We start from the raw sequence: 20,220 nt of genomic DNA on the forward strand, positions 1-20,220 counted from the left end.
CTGTGGTCTGTAACAGTTTTAGTCTTTTCTTGTTTTTCATGACCTTGACAATCTTGAGGAGTACTGACCAGTTAGTTACCTGTTGAATTTGGGTTTGTCCGATGTTTTCCTCCTGGTTAGATTGGGTTTATGAGTTTCGGGAAAGAATACTGGAAAGGTTAAGTCCTCTCGTTATCACATATTGGGGCACAAAAGGTCCACTTGATATTACTGATGATGCTATCAGGTTGTTTAATTTTTAAAAATACTTTTGGTATTTTTTTGATGTTTGTCTTAAATTTATAGATTAGCTTAGGGAAAATTGACATTCTTTCATCAGTACCTTTATTGCGTGCCTCCTATATGCAGGCAGTGTTCTAGATATAGCAATGAACAAAACAGACCAAAAGTCTGTGCCTGTAGGACTTAACATTATGGCAAGGACAGATGGTTAGTAAATGAGATAAGTAAGTAAAATAAATAGTATGTTATATATTATGGAAAAGAATAAAGAAGAGGATGTATAGCAAACTCTGGAGTGAACTGTACACTTAAAGATGGTTAAGGTAGTGGGTTTTCTGTTATGTGTTTTTTTTTTAATCACAGTAAAAATAAATTTATATGCCCCTATTTTTTATCTTACTGCATTGGCCAGGACTCACAGCACATCACTGAATAGAAGTGGTGAAAGCAGACTTATTCTCTGCTTCACAGGGCTTTTGTTAAGCATTTTACCGTTAGTAATATAGATAGGCACAGTTTTTGTTTCTTTGTTTATTTATTTTCTGGGTAACTATACTTTAACAGATTAAAGAAATTACATTCTATTCCTATCTTGATAATAGTTTGTTCTTTAAAAAAAAAAAATCTGTAAAGGAGAAACAGTCATTCCTCAGTATCCCGGGGGATTGGTTCTAGAACCCAAAATCTGAGAATGCTCAAGCCCCTTATGTGATATGGCATAATACAATACATACAGTTGACCCTCTGCATCCAAGGATGGAAAATACTGTTTTTAATCTGAGGTCGGTTGAATCTGTGGATGTAAAACCCACAGATATGGAGGGCATTATTTTATCCTAAGTGTTTGGTGGGATTCTCTGGTAAACCTGTGTGTTTAAGGTAGTGGGTTTCATTGATCTTTAGTATTGTTTTCCAAGGATTATAATTATGCATTTTTTGTTTTTAATGATAAAGGGCTATTTAACATTTTTGGTTTTTTGTCGTGTTTAACTTTTGTAAGTTGTAATTTTGGGAAGTTTATTTCATCTAAATTAAAAAATTTATTGGCAAAAAGTTCTTTATTACTTAATCTAAAAAGTATCTGTAGAGTTTAAAATGACCTGGACTATTTGGGCCATCTCTTTTTTCCCTAAGTTAGTCTAGCAATGGGTTTACCCATTTGGTTTTGTTGCTTCTTGTTAGTATTTGCAAATATTTTTATTTCCTTCTACTTTTGGGAGAGTGTTTATTTAGCTGTTTTCTAAAATTTTAAGATGAAAACTTATTTAGCTTATTAATTTTCAGTCTTTACTTTTTTTAACTTTTATTTTTCAGTTTGAGTTGATGTTCAATATTAGTTTCAGGTGTACAGCATAGTGGTTAGACATTTATGTAATTATGAAGTGGTCCCCCTGATTAGTCTAATACCCACCTGACACTATACATAGTTATTACTATATTGACAATATTCCCTGTGCTGTACTTTATATCCCTGTGACTATTTTCTGACTACTAATTTGTACTTCTTAATTCCTTCCCCTTTCTCACCCAGGTCCCCAACCTCCCTCCCATCTCTGACAATCACCAGTTTGTTCTCTGTATCTATGAGTCTGTTCCTGTTTTGTTTGTTTATTTTGTTCTTTAGATTCCACATATAAGTGAAATCATATGGTGTTTTGTTTCTCTGACTTATTTCACTTAGCATAATACCTTCTAGGTCCATCCATTTTGTTGTAAATGGTAAGATTTCATATTTTTTTTAAGGCTGTATATATGTATCCCGTCTTCTTTAACCAGTCTCTGTTGATGGGCACTTAGGTTGCTTCCATATCTTGGCTATTGTAAATAGCACTGCAGTGAACATAGAGGTGCATATATCTTTTCAGATTAATGTTTTGAGTTTCTTCATATAAATACCCAGAAGTGGAATTGCTGAGTCACAAAGTAATTCTATTTTTAATTTTCTGAGGAACCTGCAAACTGTTTTCCATAGTGGCTGTACTAATTTGCAATTCCGCCAAAAGTCCAGGAGGGTTCCCTTTTCTCCACATCCTCGCCAATAACTTGTTTTTGATTTATTGGTGGTAGCTGTTCTTTCAGGTGTGAGGCGATATCTCACTGTGGTTTTAATTTGCATTTCTCTGATGATTAGCGATGTTGAACATCTTTTCGTATGTCTCTAGGCCAGCTGTATGTTCTCTTTGGAGAAATATTTATTTAGGTCCTCTGTCCATCATTTATTTATTTATTTGTTTATTTATGTTAATGAAATGTATTGGGGTGACATTGGTTAATAAACAATATACAGGTTTTGAGTGTATAATTCTGTAATATGTCTTCTGTATATTGCATTGTGTGTTCACCACCTAAAGTTAAGTTTTTTCTGTCACCATATATTTGACCCTCTTTACCCTTTTCTACCTTCCCTCCTACCCTCCTTTCCTCTGGTACCCACTAAACTGTTGTCCATGTTTATGAGTCTTTTCTGTTTGTCTGTTCGTTTGTCGTTTTCCTGTTTCTATCTCACATATAAATGAAATCATATGGTTCTCAACTTTTTCTGACTTATTTTGCTTAGTGCGATAATCTCAAGATCTATCCATGTTGTCACAAATCTCTGCCCATTTTTTAATTGGATTGTTTGTTTGTTTTGGCGTTGAGTTGTATGAGTTTTTCATAAACTTTGGATACTAACCCTTTAGATGTAGCATTGGCAAATATCTTCTCCCATTCAGTAGGTTATCTTTCCATTTTGTTGATGGTTTCCTTTGCTATGCAAACACATTTTAGTTTGATGTAGTGCCATTTGTTTATTTTTTCTTTTGTTTCCTTTGCCTGAGAAGATACATCAGAAAAAACATTACTAACAACAATGTCAGAGAGTTTACTGCCTACGATTTCTTCAGGGAGTTTTATGGTTTCGGGTCTTACATTTAAGTCTTTAATTCATTTTGACTTTATTCTTGTATATGGTTTAAGAAGGTGGTCCAGTGTTATTTTTTAATATATATATCTGTCCAGTTTTCCTGACACCATTTATTGAATAGACTACCTCTACTTCATTGTGTATTCTTCCCTCTTTTGTCATAGATTAAATAGCCATATAAGTGTGGGTTTATTTCTAGGTACTCTGTTCTGTTCATCCATGTGTCTGTTTTCATGCCAGTACCATGCTGTTTTGATTTTTTTTTAGTGTTGTATACTTTGATATCAGGTAGCCTGGTACCTCCAACTTTGTTCTTCTTGCTCAAGGTTGCCGTAGCTATTTAGCGTCTTTTATGGTTCCATATAAATTTTAGGGTTATTTGTTCTAGTTCTGTGAAAAATGCCATTGGAATTTTGATAAGGGTTGCATCGAATCCATAGATTGCTTTGGGGTAATACAGACATTTTAATGATGTTAATTTTGCTTACCCGTGAGCACAGTATACATAAGCTTCCATTTGTTTGTATTGTCTTCAGTGTCTTATAATTTTCCGAGTATAGGTCTTTTACTTCCTTGGTTAAATTTATTCATAGGTATTTTATTGTTTTTGATGCAGTTGCAAATGGGATTGGTTTCTTAATTTTTCTTTCTGATAGTTCATTATTGGTGTGTAAAAATGAAGCTGATTTCTGAATATTAATTTTATATCCTGCTATTTTACTGAATTCATTTATCAGTTCTAATTTTTTTTGTGGAATCGTTAGAGTTCTCTATAGTATCATTATATACAAATAATGACAGTTTTACTTCTTCCTTTCCACTTTGGATGCTTTTTATTTTTTTCTTATCTGATTGTTGTGGCTGGGACCTCCAATACTATGTTGAATAAAAGTGTAAAAGTGGACATCCTTGTCTCGTTTATCATCTTAAGGAAAATGCTTTTAGCTTTTCCTCATTGAGTACAATGTTAGCTTTGGGTTTGTCATATATGGTCTTTATAATATTGAAGTATATTTCCTCTATTCCCATTTTGCCGAGAGTCTTTATCATAAATGGATGCTGGATTTGTCAAAAGCTTTTTCTCATCTATTGATATGATCATATGATTTTTATCTTTCAGTTTGTTAATGTGGCATATCACATTAATTCATTTGTGAATATTGAACTAACTTTGTATTCCCAGAAATAAATCCAGCTCGATCATGATGTATGATTTTTTTAAATTCTTGCTGAATTCGATTTCCTAATATTTTGTTGAGGATTTTTGTATCTATTTATCAGGGATATCAGCCAGTAATTTTTTTTTTTTAGTAATGTCTAGTTTTAGAAGCAAGTAATGGTGACCTCATAAAATGAGCTTGGGAGCCTTCCTTTTTCTTGGAAGTTTTTGGAATAGTTTAAGAAGAATAGGTGTTATTAATTCTTTGAATCTTTGGTAAAATTCACCTGTGAAGCCTTTCAATCCAGGACTTTTTTTTTGTTGGGAGTTTTTTGATTACTGACTGGATTTCATTAGTGGTAATTGGTCAGTTCAGATCTTCTGTTTCTTCTTGACTCAGAAGATTATGTTTCTAGGAATGTATCCATTTCTTCTAGATTGTTCAATTTGTTGGCATATGATTCCTGTAGTATTTTCTTATAATCTTTTGTATTTCTGTAGAGTCATTTGTTACTTCTCTTTCATCTGATTTTATTTATTTGGGTCCCCTTTTTTTCTTGGTGAGTCTGGTTAAAGATTAATCAATTTTGTTTATCTTTTCAAAGAACCTGCTCTTGGTTTCATTGATCTTTAGTATTGTTTTTTTTGTAGGCTCTATTTCTTTCCACTCTGATCTTTATTATTTCCTTTCTTCTACTCACTTTGGGCTTTGTTTACTGTTCTTTTTCTAGTTCCTTTAAGTGTAAAGTTAGATTGTTTATTTGAGATTTTTGTTTGTTTGTTTATTTCTTGAGGTAGGCCTGTATTGCTATAAATTTCCCTCTTATGGCTGCTTTTACTGTGTCCCATAAATTTTGGATCATTGTGTTTTCATTTTCATTTGCCTTAAGGTATCTTTTGATTCCTCCCTTGATCTCATTGTTAACTCATTCGTTGTTTAGTAGCATGTTATTTTACCTTGATGCATTTGTGTGTTTTTCAGTTTTGTTTTTGGTTTTGGTTTGGTTTGGTTTTGTAATTGAATTCTAGTTTTATACCATTGTGGTTGGAGAAGAGGCTTGATATGATCTCAGTCTTCTTAAATTTACTGAGACTTGTTTTGAGGCCTTACATATGGTCTGTCTTGGCACATGTTCCGTGTGCACTTAAGAAGAATGTATAGTCTGCTGCTTTGTGACGAAATGCTCTAAAAATGTCAACTAAATCCATCTGGTCTGGTGTGTCATTTAAGGCCACTGTTTCCTTGTTGATTTTCTGTCTGGAAGATCTGTCCATTGATGTCAATGTGGTGGTAGCAGCCCCCTACTATGATTGCATTACTGTTGATCTCTCCCTTTATGTTGGTCAATATTTGCTTTATACATTTAGGTGCTCCTGTGTTGTGTGCATTATGATTACTAGGGTTATATCCTCTTGTTAGATTGATCCTTTATCATTATGTAATGTCTTTCTTTGTCTCTTACTATAGCCTTTGTTTTTAAGTCCATTTTGTCTCATATAAGTATTGCTACCCCAGCTTTTTATAATTTCCATTTGCATGAAATGCCTTTTTCCATTCTTTTCTTGTAATCTGCGTGTGTCTTTTGATTTGAGTGGATCTCTTGTAGATGGCATATGGATGGGTCTTGTTTTCTTACTCATTCAGCTACCTTGCGTCTTTTGATTGGAGCATTTAATTCATTTCCAGTTAAAGTGATTGTCGATAGGTACATAATTATTGCCATTTTATTATTCATATTTATATCCCTCCCTTTCTTCTTAAAGATGTCCGTTGAACATGTTTTGTATTACTGGCTTGGTGATGATGAATTACTTTAGCTTTTTTCTGTCTAGGAAGCTCTTTATCTCATCTTCAATTTTAGTTGATATCCTTACCAGGTAGAGTAGTCTTGGTTGTAGGTCCTTCATTTTCATATCTTTGAATATTTCATGCTAATCTCTCTGCCCTGCAAAATTTCTGTTGAGAAATCAGCTGACAGTTTTATGGGAGTACCCTCGTAAATAACTAGCTCCCTTTCTCTTGCTGCTTTTAGGATTCTCTCTTTATCTTTAACCTTTGCCATTTTGATTATGATGTGGACCTGTTTGGGTTCATCTTATTTTAGATTCTGCCTTTCCTGGGCTTGTATATCTATTTCCTTTGCCTGGTTAGGGAAGTTTTCAGTCATGATTTCTTTAAATATATTCTCAATCCCTTGCTCTCTTCTCTCCTCTCCTCTCTTCCCCTCTCCTCCCCAGGCCACCAGGGGTATGCATCTTCGAAATGCCACCAAGTATCTTTAGGATGTCATTTTAGGGTAGGTAAATATGTCTAGGCCAAATAGTGGGGCTGGATGCAGGGTCAGTGGCCCAGAAAGAGTGCTTAATTTTTGCTGCACATGCTTTAAAATGCAGAGTAATGATGAACTTAAGGGTTTAGATGGAGATTCTCTGGTCATTGAGCGTATCCAGGTGAACAAAGCTCCCAAGATGTGTAGGACTCAGAGCTTATGGTTGGATTAACTTGATCACATTGAGATGATCTTTACTGAAAAAGAGCAGATTGTTCCTAAACCAGAGGAGGAGATTGCACAGAAGAAAAAGATATTCCAGAAGAAACCGAAGAAACAAAAACTTACTCCTTGGGAGTAAATTCTGCATCAAATAAATGCTAATAAAAAATTTAAAAATATAATGTCATAATATCACATAGAGTATTTTTACTGCCCTGAAACTCCTCTGTGCTCTATTCCTCACTCTCCCGTTATCCCTGGCAACCACTGGTCTTTTTACTGTTTTCATAGTTTTGCATCTTCCAGAATGTCATATAGTTATATAGTATGTAGCCTTTTCAGATTGATTTCTTTCATTTAGTGATATGCTTTTAAGTTTCCTCCATGTCTTTTTATGGATTGACAGCTCATTTATTGTTAGTTTTGACTTGTTTTGTTTGTTTGTACATACCTCAGTTTATTTATCCGTTCATCTGCGGATGGACATCTTGGTTGCTTCCAAGTTTTGGCAATCCTGATATAAAGCTGCTGTTTATAATCATCCATCTGCAGGTTTTTATGTGGACATGTTTTCAGCTCCTTCGGATATATAAAAGGAGCATTAGCTGGATCTTACAGTAAGGGTGTGCTTAGTTTTTTTAAATAAACTGCCAAAGTGTCTTCCGAAGTGGCTACAGCATTTTGCATTCCTACCAGCTATAAATGAGAGTTACTGTTACTCCTCATCCTCACTAGCATTTAGTGTTGTTAATGTTCTACCCCTTCTGTTAGCTTGATAAAATTTAATATTATTACGTGCATTCACACTCTTTTTGAACCTTATGAAACTCTTAGGAAACTTTGAATGTATTTTATCCACCTCCTGACATACATCTTATTTTTGTCACTATTTTAATTCTCCATTTCTTTGAAATTGTAATGTTTCGGTCAGATTTTTTGTGCAAGGGCTGTGATGGTCCTTTGAAATGAACAAGTTTGTGTAAAAGGTGTTATGTTAGACAGAATTTACCAGTGAAGCCTTCTGATGTTAGAGTGAAACCTTTTCAGGAAGAGTTTTGATAACATTTATTTTTGAATAGTAAATGTAGAGATATTCCTGTTTCCTTGTGTCAGTTTGGTGAGCTTAGTTTTTCAAGAAATTTGACCTCTTTGTCTAAGTTGTCAAATTTGTCAAATTGTTGGAGTAATGTTGTTCGCAGTATTTTCTTACCCCTTGCTAATGTTTGCTAGGTTAGTAGGGTTGACAGTGAAAACCCCATTTTTAGTCTTGATATTGGTGATTTCTGTTCTCAGTTTTTTGTTGGTTTTTGTTTTTTCTTTAACCAGTGTACCTAGAATTTGTCTGTTTTGTTCACTTGTGTTTGGTTTTGTTAATTTTTTAAGTCATCTTGCTTGTTTCCTATTTTATTGATTTTTGCTTTTATCTTTATTATTTCCTTTTACTTTGTGTTTATTTCACTCTTCTCAAGGTGGTACCTTAGGTCTTCGATTTTAGATCTTTTTATCCTACTAAAGATGTATAAAGCTATACATTTCCCTCCTAGCACTATTTTTGTTGCATTCCACAAAATTTTATTTTTTTTGGTCTAGTTTACTTATTGGTTGCTGAGAATGGAATGTTAAAAATCTTATGATTGGAACATATTCTCTTTCTTCTTTTAATTCTGTAAAGTGTTGCTTCATGTATTTTAAGTATTAATTATTAGGTGTAGACACTATTCTAATTGCTATGTCTTTCTAATTATCCTTTTATTGTTATGAAATGTCCCTTTTTATCTATAGAATATTTCTTTGTCTTTTAGTGTATTTCTCACATCAAAATAGTCACTTCATCCTTTATGTTCTTACTGTTAACATGGTATATCATTTTTCTCATGTCTCTTATAGGCAGCCTGTACTATAGTATGGTCATTTAAAAAAAAATCTACTCTGTCCCTCCCAGTCGCTTCTTTAAATTGTTGTGTATAAATGATTAACATTTAATATAAATTAAAATTTGGATTGCAATCTAGTTTATGATTTGTTCTTTTAAAAACATTTTAAATAGCTTTATTTAGGTATGATCGCCATTTAAAATACTGCATGAATTTAGAGTGAATAATTTGGTAAGTTCTGACTAATATATATGCTCATGAAACCATCAACACAGTTAAGTCAGTGAACATATCCACTTGTAAAACTTTCCTCTTACTCCTTTGTCCTATGTCTGTACCATTTCTTCACTGCCTTGTCCCAGTAACTATTAATCAGCTTCTTTTATTATAAATTAATGTACATTTTTTAGAGTTTTATGTAAATGGAATATATACACATAGATAGAGGTGTGTGTCTAGACATAAACATATATATGTAATATACACACACTATTTTTGTTTGGCTTATTTCCATCAGTAGAAATATTTTGAGATTCATTCTTGTTACATGTATCAGTATTTTCTTTTTCTTGTTCGCTATTATTCCTTATATGGATATTAGCAGTTTACCCATTTACCTGTCGATAGATTGTTTCTAGTTTTTAGCTGTTACAAATTAAGCTGCTATTAACATTTGAGTACACTTTTTGTATGACCATAGGCTTTCATTTGTCTTGGGTCAATACTTAGACCTATGAAATGGCTAGTTTATAATGATAAGTGCATCTTAATTCTTTAAGGACCTGAAACTATTTTCAAAGTGATTGTAATATTTTACATCACCACCAGCAGCACACAAGAGTTCCATTTGCTCTATACCTTCTTCAACACTTGGTGTGGTCATCTTTAATTTCTGCCATTCTAATTGGTGTATACTGGTACGTTTGTAGTTTTAATTTGCATTTCCTTAATGGGTGATACATTTGAGCTACTTTTTATGTGTTTATTTGCCATTCTTTTATCTTCTTTGGTGATGTATCTTTTGTCCGTTTAAAAAATTGAGAGTTTTTTATTGTTAATTTTTTAATATAATAATCTTTATTCATATACCATATAGTTGACCCATTTAAACCTTACGATTAAATGATTTTTAAAATACTGTCATGCTTTGCTCACTGATGGATATTTCACTTTCAACCTATTTTGTGTCTTTGTTTCCAAAGCGAGTATCTGTAGGTATGTAGTTGAATCATATTTTTAATTCATTCAGCCAATTTGTTTCTTGATCGGTGAATTTAACCCATTTCCATTTAAAGTAGTTACTGATAAAAATTTATGCAGTTTTACTAATTTTTCCTATATGTTTTATACTCCTGTTCTTTGGTTTCACCAGTACTGCCTTAAATTGATTTTTTTTGGGCGGGGAGAGTATTGTACTCTTTTGAGTCCCTTCTACTTTTGTGTGTATCTTTTAGGTATTTCTTTGCTGGTTTCCTTGGAGATTACAATTGGCATCCTAAATTTATAATAACTTTGTTTGAATTGATACCAACTTAACCTCAATATAAAAACTGTTCTGTGAAGCTAAGTCCCCCTTTTTAGCTTGTTTTTTAATAAAAATTTGTCTTTATATATTGTGTTTTTATACATCTCTATACATAATGTGCCCATTAACATAGATCTGTAATTATTATTTCATGCATTTGTCATGTAAATCATGGTGTTACATTTCAAAAGTATAATTCTGGCTTTAATTTTTACCTATGGTTACTGGAGTTTTTAAATTTTTTGTATGGCTTTTAATTACTGTCTATTGTTCTTTTATCTTAGCCTGAAAGACGACCCTTACCATTTCTTGCAAGGCGGTTCTATTAGCAACAGACTCCCTTACCTTGTGTTTCATTGGGAATGCTTTACTTTCTCCATATTTGAAGAGTAACCTTTCTTAATATAGAATTCTTGGGTGACAGGTTGTTTCTTTCAGAAGTTTAAAAATGTCATTGCAGTCCCTGTTGGACTCCATTGAATTTGATGAGAAATCTGTTGTTAATCTTATTGAGGATTTCTTGTATTTAACAAGTTGCTTTTCTCTTCATGCTTTAAAAGTTCTCTTTTCCTTGGCTTTTATCAGTGATTATTATGTATTTTAGTTTGGATCTCTGTATTTTCTTCTTGTGGTTTCACGATCCTTTTGAATGTGTAGATTCATATCTTTCATCATATTGGGACTTTTTCGCTTTATTTTTTCAGATACTCTCTGCCTGTTTCTTTCTCTCCTTTCCTTCTGGGATTCCCCTTGTGTGTATGTTGGAAGGTGTATGGGTTTCCTAGGCACTTTTTTTCTTTTTCATTCTTTTTTTTATACTCCTTCTGAAACATGGAACTCAAGGTGCTGTCTTCAAGACCTCCAGTTAACATGCACTTATCATTATAATCCAGTCTTGAAGACAGGATTGATCATGGGTCAGAAGAAAGTAAAAATTCTCAAAGCTTTCCTGCCATTTTTAAGTTTATTTTTTCCCCCACCCTCTTTAATTCCATGCCCCACCCCACCCCACCACACACTTCCACCCCTGACCCATGGATGTTGCCATTTCCCCTTAAGAACTGGATCTATGAAGGCAGGGCGTCCCCTCCCACACGCTCGCAGCGTGCACCAGGGGCTTGGTGCATCTGGGGTATGGTCCATAGCTCCACCTGGGGCATGAGCCCAGGACCTTCTGTGTGCAAAGCAGATGTGCTAACCACTACACTATGTAAAAGTTACTTTTTTCTTGATTTAGTATTTGTTTGGTTACTGCATACCTTTCACCCTCTTTTCCATAGTCCTGACAAAATTGGTTCTGACAGTTCCTGCTTGATTTTTTTGATGTTTCTGTGGTAGAATGTGTCCATGGAGCTGCCTGCTCCACCATTTTTGCTGACATAAATCTGGATATTTTTGCATTCCTAAAAACTTGAGTTTTGTTCTGAAATAGTTATGTTCCTTGGAAACAGTTTGATCTTTCTGAGTATTCTACCCGATGCCCTGTGACATGAGTTTTTCCAGTCTGGCTAGGAGAAACCATCACTGATCTTAGCCCTTTGTGCTTGCTGGATACTGTTCCCATTAACGTTTTGGATGGTTCTTTTTCCAGCTTCATGCAATTTATTCATTCACATGTTCTCTGTTCAATACTCGAGTGGTACTCTCTGTGTGTGTCTCTCTGTGAGTGTCCTTTTTGTGAACAGTTTTCATTTCTTGTATTTTGTTCTGTTAAATTTAGCTGCTTTGGTCTCACCAGATCTCCTAAACTTCGGGGAGTGGCCTGGTCTTGGCCTCAGTTTCTCTCTGTGTGTCTTGGCCTGGAAGAACTCTCAAGACATTAAACTGGGGGAACCAAGGGCTCACCTATTTGTTTCTTGTCTCTCTGGGATTGCTTTCCTTCCTGACCTGATTTCCACTGTCTTGAAAACCATTGCTTCAGTTATTTTGTCCATTTTTTTGGAGTGGAGGTATGCACTGTTTCATGCTGGAGGCTAAATTTGGTCCCTGTTATTCTATCTGAACTAGAAATAGAAGACTTCTACAGTTCCTTCTTAACCTTGATCATTTTTCTTATTGTTCCTCTTTTTCTTCTTTTTTTTTCTTATTTGTGATTATACGAACATTTTTAGCATTGATTTTAATAAGTTTAATAATGCAGTCAATTAGTATTGCAATTAAATTTAATGACGTTAAATTTAATTAATGACATTAATTACTTAAATAATCTTTTTTGGCTATATCTCTTTACATATATACAAATATTAATATGTATGTAGTGATTTGGGAATAATTATTTTTATACCAGTAAATTCAGTGTACCGTGTGTAGCACTTTGTACAAAATGTAGAAACCTTGAAACCATATAGATGTCTTTTAACTGCTCTTTCCCCAGTCTTCCTAATAATTTTAGTATGTATTAAACTTATATACATTGAAAACTTTACCCAACAGCATTCAATTTTTGATGTAAAGCAGTCATATGTATTTTAAGTGAAAGAAGGTATTATTGTTTTATCCAGTCAGTATCCATTGAAAGTATCTACATGTTTATCATGCTTTATTTTTTTCTTCATCTTGGAGCCTCCTTCTTGGCTTATTTTGTTGTTGTTGCCTGAGGAAAATCGTTCGGTGCTCCATTCAATGGAAATTTGTTTAAAGATGTTTTGGGGCTTTATTTATCCAGTTGTTCTTTTGATGATAACTTGCCTTGTGGTGGTTTAAGATTTTTATCTTTTTCTTTTGGGTTCCTATAGTTTTACCTATGTGCCTGGGTATAGATTTATTTTTATTTGCTTTGGAATTTGTTATGGTTCTTCAGTTCATGACCTGCCATCTTTCTTCTGTTTGGAAAGTTTTTAGGTATTACCATTTCAGATGTTGCTTTTGTGTCATTTTCTCTTATATTTCTCTGTGACTTATGTGTGAGGCTTGTTAATACTGTTCATGTCTTCTGTCTTTTTGTATTTTTCATTCTTTTGTGTTTTGTGCTAACATTCCGGATATTTTTTTCTGAGCTGTTTTCTTGTTGCCCTCTAATTCTGTTTTCTTCTATGTCTAAACCATTGTTAATACTACCCACTGATCTAAAAAAAAATTTTTTTTACTTATGAAATTTTTATTTGGTTTATTACTATAGTTTTCCATTTTTCGAATAAATTTTCAATTTTGTGTTGTATTTATTTGAACTTAATAAGCATAGTTATTTTAATGCTTATGTCTAAAATTCCAAAAAAACAGATCCATTTTTATTTTCTTGTTTCTGTGGGTTTTCATTCATGCAGTTCTGACTTCTGTGTGTTTGGTACTTTTTATTGTGCTGAAAATGCTAATGAACTAATAGTAGACATTATTTGTAGTCAAGATGACATTGTTTTCCTCCAGAGAGGATGTATATTTACTTCTGTCTGGTGCCTGGGGGCTCTTGTAATTTAGGATTACATGAATCAGATTTCAGAGTTTGAGATGATCAAAGACCAGCTGCAGTCTTTTTGCGGGTGTATTTTTAGTTTATTGTTACTCCTGGCTTGCAGCCTTTCAGTCTTGTAGCTGAAAGAGAGTGAGGGGTTTACTAGTTCCCCTTCTCCCTTGGTTATCTGTGGACATACATCCGTGTACTTCCAGCCTTCTTTGTTTGTCAAAAGCATCTTTCACCCTCTCAGCTGCTTTCTCTGAAATAGGCAAATAAATATCCCCTGGGTGGCAAAAGTGGCCAAAAGCTGTACTCACCACCCTGGACTTTCATCCTTTTTCAGTTTTGGATCAGTAATTCCTCACTGTCATTTCAGCTCTTGAAAATTAAAAGAAACATTAACATTCAATATCAATTATTAAAGTATTTTAAGTGAAATATTAAAACGAATATTAGTATTAGTAAACATATCAATTTAAAAATTGACATTAATGTAAAAGTAAAAACATTTAATATTGACATTTAAGATTTAGTATTATTTATTTTTACAGTGATTCTCAGTGTTGGTTTGAATTGTTTATAAGAAGTGTCAGTCATTGTCAGAATCTGAATTTTAAGATGTTTCCCTTTTTTTTGTATTTCTGTGCATAATAACTAGAGAAATGCTTAAGAGTGCTTTATTAGTAGTGGTTTGACTATTCAGTCAATAATGAGAATTTGTTATGTTTTTATCATGTATTTGCTTAAGTAGGAATTTAAGGGATCTCTTTAGAAAGTTAATGATTTTATTTATCTTTGAAAAAGCTTTATTGAAAACTGGAAAATGACATTATTTTTATTTATTTGTTTTTAGGTTGGGCTCATGTTGTTTGTGCCCTGTATATTCCAGAGGTACAGTTTGCCAATGTTTCCACAATGGAACCAATCGTTTTACAGTCTGTTCCACATGATCGTTATAATAAGGTACAGTCGATATTATTTTATTGATGTTTGAATATAATTCTTTTGTTTTAAAACTCGGAAGTACAAATGAATTTTTTGTACTTGTTTTATTATAAGTCTACATTACAAATTTTAAATTACAGGCCTCCATCAAGTTCCAGAGATTTAGAAAAAGTGTAATTACTATGGTAAACTACAATTATTAAAATGTTACTAAGATCACAGGAATACAAGACAAATAAACAAAAATGTATTACCATTTTAACTCATGTAGGTATTTAGTATTCTAACATTTACATAACATTTTAATTCTTATAGATTTGTCCTCTAAGAATTACTGACCTTTTATGCTCTTTCAGACATCAAAGTTCTGTTAAATCTGAATTAATCATTATTTGATATAATAGTCATTATGGCATTACATATTCTTTCTTAAGAGACAATTCTGTTATAGAATATCATTTGCTCCTTTCCCTCCCTCAAACTATTTTCTGTCCCCAAGATAGGATTTTTATTGTTAGCTTTTAAAAAACCTTAATGTTTGATTTTTTTCCTATATTTTTTTCTTGATTTTGTACATGTATATTGTTGTTTCATTCTTTTTTGCATGTTACTTTTCTCTTGTCCATTGTGCCTTTCAATATAGTGTTACCATTTATTTGTGGCACCTGTTGATTTATTCCATCTGTGGGAGAAAGTGACACTGCAGCAATTCTAAGTTTCAATATTTTTGTATTAAATATTTTAAATAAATATTAGTATTAAACGAATGTTTTGTATTAAAATGTTTTCATATTTGTAATGCAGATTATTAATATTTTTAAGTTTGAAAACACAGAAAAATAAATAGAAAAATGCACGACAGAAATCATCCTAAATCTTCTCATGCATTTTATTCTAGATTTTGTGTGCATTTTTACATATATTCTATACTTGTAAAAGATTTGGATAATATTGCTTATATTGCTTTGTCTGTGTTTGAAAATTAATTAATCTGAACATCTTTTTGTGTCAATAAATTATATTTTTGCCATTATTATTAGGGCTACCTAGCATATAATACAGAATTTGTTAGTTCTGATATACTGGAATTTAATTAAGGAACCCCTTATTGTTGAAGTGCCTCATTTGATATTTGACATGTATATACCAACAGAATCTCTATGTAAAAGGTTATGAACACTTTGGAAGCTTCCGTAAGTATATTGTATGAAATTGTCTTCTAGAATGTAGTTTCTAATTTATACTACATTAGTGATATGTGAGATTGCTCATAATCATGTCTCTTGTTATATACTCTTATATCTCTTTATACATTGTTATCACTGTATTACCATTAAAACAATCTTTGCTGTTCTTTTTAGTGAATGAGTATCGATAAGGTTAAATATTTAAAAAAAATTTAAGGTTATTCATGCTTGTAATTGACCTTGACTAGCTCTTTGTTCACTTTAATATTGCAATGTTTTGATTTTTTTATTACAAAGCATTTTTTATATTAGAAATACTAGTTTCTTCTTGCTGTGTATGCTTTTGATTATAATGTAACATTTGCTTTTTAACTTTCATTATGTCTTCATGGTTTTGTGGTTATTCTAGCAGGTCAGTTTTTTCTAGTTCAGAAGTTTAAATTTTTTATATAATTTACAAAATATTCTATTGTTTCTGCTTTTGATTCCATGCAAAGAAAATCATTAATGTATATTTTTAGTACTTTCAAAGTTCATTTTTAAAATACTTGTTTTTCCTTTTAATTTTGAAATAATTTCAAACTTACAAAAAGGTTGCATTAATAGTACAAAGAGCTCTGCCTTCCCTAAACCAATTGAGAGTAATTTATCAATATAATACTGACCACTCCTGTGAATTTCCCATAAAGAAGGACTTTCTCCTACATGACTAGAATACAGCCATTAAAATCAAGGTAATTAACATTTATGCATTATTACTATCTACTCCACAGACCTCATCATTATTTCTCTAATTTCTGCATTTTTTTTCAGTAATGTCTTTCATAGCCAAAAGATCACAGAATATATTTTGTCTCTTAAGTTTTCTTTAATCTGAAATAGTAACTCAATTTTCCCTTGGCTTTTATAATTTTGATACTTCTGCAGATTACAGGCCCCGTATTTTGTAGTGTCCCCTGTTTGGATTTTTCTAATGTTTCCTCATGATTAAATTCAGATTATGTGTTTTGGCTGGAATATCACAGAAGTGATGCTGAGTTCGTCTCATTGCATCTTATCAGGTGGTACATGATTTCGGTTTTTCCCATTACTGGTGATGTTACCTTGATCACTTGGTTAAGGTGCTGCCTGCAGAGTTTCTCCACTGGGAGGTTAATCCTTTTCCCCTTTATGATTAATAAATATTTTGTTGGGGAGGTACTTCGTATGTAAATATCTTGTTCCTTGTGCCTTTTACCCACTAATTTTTGCATCCATTGTTATTTCTTGACTTAATTAGTTACTATGATTGATGACAAATGGTGCTTTTCTAATTCCATCAAATCTTTTACATTCATCAGTTGGTATTACACTTTAAGAAAAAGCTTTCTACACTCCTAAATTCTTTTTATTAGTATGGAGTAATATGGACTGTGTTACTATTTTATTTTAAGGGGTCATTCCTCAGTACTCTCATTTATTTTGATGCTCATATTATCTCAGGTTTGGCTGCTGGGACCCCTTCAGGCTGGCTTCTGTATCTTTAAACATGTTTCTACCATTCTGTGAGCACTTCTTTACTTCTCACACAGCTGTGTATTCTGGGCTCACCTTGTATCTATCATTCCTGCTGTAGCCCTGAACTCACCATTTCTTCAAGAAGCCTTGATTCCTTTTAGGTGAGAATGGTATTTAGAAACCAAAGTGGACATTAAGTGTCCACTTAATGTCACTGGGATATTGCTACCCCTAGGCCTTCTTAGTTAGGATAGCTAGGAAATAGATGTTTGTATATTGATACAGAGATAGAGACACATTCACGTCTATATTTTTTATACTTATCTTTATATGTTGAAGACAGTGCAGTTATAATAATTCTTCTGATTCAGTATGTGGATATATATATGCATGCACACATATCTATATGTATTTCTATGTCTATTGATCTGTACATATCTATATGTATTTCTATGTCTATTGATCTGTATATAGAGAACCATAAACTTTTACTAACTTCTCCAAATCTGCACTGGATTCATTCATTTTTTTTTTTTTCCATTTTTATGACTGTCATGCCAGACAGTGAAAAACCAGATTCCTATTATCCTCAATATATTTACTTATTTGATCAATTTTTATTATATTAACAAATCTTCTGTTACTGACATCCCTTAATGCAGAGCCCATTGTAACGTCATTCAGGCTCCACACCTCACTCCGGGTTGCTGCTGCTTCCCTGTACAGCCGCCTTTTTCACCACTGCTTCCCCACCCCACCCTCTGTCCCCTTCCATGGTTGGTCTTACCTTGTTCATGTTCTGACACCTCACTCTGACACCGCCTCCTCCCAGAATGGATGCTGCCATACTTGGCCCCACTTCATGGCTTTAAGACTAAAGAATTCAAGGCATAAGGGAGGTGGAGAGTAGAAGGAAGAATGAATTATTTAGATTTAAATCTTTTATATATTTAGAGTTAATTTTAGAATATAATGAAATACATGTCTAACTTTTCCCTTCCTACATGGTTAGACAACTTTTTGAATATTATTATTCAATAGTCTGTGTTTTTCACAGTGACTTGAAATACTGTTCGAATAATTATTACATTCTTGAGTATTATTGACATTTTTTTTCTGTTCCATTGATGCATCTGTGTATTCTTATCCTAGTATTGCACTATTTTAAATTATTATGGCTTTATATACATCTTAGTACATGACAGAACAAAAATTGTCATGTATTTCTCCAGATGAACATTAGTACTAACAAAATACAATTTTGATTATACTGGCATTACAGCAGTATATTATTTGGGGGAATAATTTATCTTTTTACAGTATTGAATCCTCTTTTCCAGAAACATGGTGTATCTCTCCATTCATCAAGTTTTTCTTTTTTTTCTTGTAGTTTTTCTTATATGTGGTTGCTATTTTTTTGTGGTTCTCGTATTCTTATAGTTGTTGATTTATTTTGTATAGTTAACATTAAAAACTTCTGTTTAGGAATATTTGATATGGTTAAATAAGGGGGCATGTAAATTCCTAATTGATAGGAACAATTGGAAAACGGATTATTGAGCTTTGAAAGATATCAGTCCTTAATGGGTGGTAGTAAAGAATAATTTGGAGAGCATTTATTAAGATATTGGGCATTTACTATGGACTTGCTTTGTATCAAGCATTGTGCTGGACACTAGAAATTCAAGATACATAAAATACAGAGTTTTTCTCACTATGACACTCAATTAGAAAGACAGTCAAGTAAATATATAATTACAATGTGTGAACTGAATCATAACCTATATTATGAATAATTAAAAGTCTGAATGAAATGTTATGGAACATAATGAAAGGAGGGATTATTTTTGCCTAAGAAATTGAATAAGGCATACAAAGAGATTATAAAGGCTTTGTAGGACAGCTAGGAATTTGACCTGTGGAAAAAAGGATCAAATAACAATTCCAGACAGATAAAGTAAAATAAAAGGTTAGTAGGTACAAAGAGCAAATGGCAGGCAGTTCAGAGAATAATAAATAATTTTTTTGTAGCTGGAACATTCTGGGATTTCGGAAATTTTCTGATAAATAAGAAAGGAAAATTTCTAGACTATCTGTATAACATATCTAAACTGTAGAGAATTCACTGTGTTGAACTGTTATGTTAAATTTCCTACAGGTTTTGTACCATTTGTCATCAGATTTGTGTTAATTTTTTGACCTCATATTTTCTTGTATCAGTTCCTCATTTCACTGACATATACATTTTGTTAGTAAACATAATGAGTGGCATATATTACCTTTAAGTAACCTTTTAATAATTTTTAAGAAATGTGGAAGATTGAGGCAACATAGAGATTCATGAACTTTTTTAAGGTGGAGGCTTGTATTCTTCAAAGTCAAGGAAGCGTTTATTTTAGAAAGCTACAATTTCCATAGAGAATAGTTGGTAGATATATATGTCTAATCTGTATCCTTTTGAGTAATCTTTATTTATTGAATGGCCACGAGGGAATGAACGTTTATAAGTATAGGAAGGATCATAATAGACCAAATAAAGAAGCAAATCAAAAATACCATAAAACATGGTGTCATTAAATTGTAAAAGCTTAAACATAGAGGACAACTTAGAAATTGCTAGTCCAGCTTCCTTTCACTTTTTTTATTCAGAAGGAACAGTGGATACTTATTAAGAGAAGTTTTTATCAATATATTTAGCATTTGGGCGAATAATTTTGAAAGTACTAAATATTCTCTCCTATTTTTATGACTCCTGTTAGTGCCATTTAAAAAACTAGGTTTAAGATTGTGGAGCTAAACATTTCACCCATCCATCCATCTAGCCAGCATTTATGCCATGTCCTATTATATGTACCAGGCACTGCTGGAAGAGTGAGAAATATATAGCCCAATATGATAGGATAGACATGCACAAATCAGTGGTCGTGAAACAGTGTGGTATGTGCAAGGATTCTAGAATAGAGACTGTTCATTTAACGTAGTCTAACAGGGATGAAGAAAGAGAGGGGAGGTGTCTTAGAAAA

General features: G+C 32.7%; 1 protein-coding gene across 22 annotated transcripts in view; it reads left to right on the forward strand.

The window, feature by feature from the left end:
- The window catches only part of MLLT10 (MLLT10 histone lysine methyltransferase DOT1L cofactor), a 188,659-nt gene that overhangs the window by 51,903 nt on the left and 116,536 nt on the right, over positions 1-20,220 (forward strand). For all 22 annotated transcript variants that reach the window (XR_005656040.1, XM_039877530.1, XM_039877528.1 and 19 more), the window contains one exon: positions 14,422-14,531. Coding sequence is in view for 21 of the 22 variants with exons in the window: in XM_039877530.1 (XP_039733464.1) it covers positions 14,422-14,531 (110 nt within the window). In the remaining variant the exon portion in view is untranslated. The remainder of the gene's footprint in view (positions 1-14,421; positions 14,532-20,220) is intronic.

Source organism: Pteropus medius, unplaced genomic scaffold (assembly GCF_902729225.1).
Source record: "Pteropus medius unplaced genomic scaffold, Ma_sr-lr_union100, whole genome shotgun sequence".
Lineage (NCBI taxonomy): Eukaryota > Metazoa > Chordata > Mammalia > Chiroptera > Pteropodidae > Pteropus > Pteropus medius.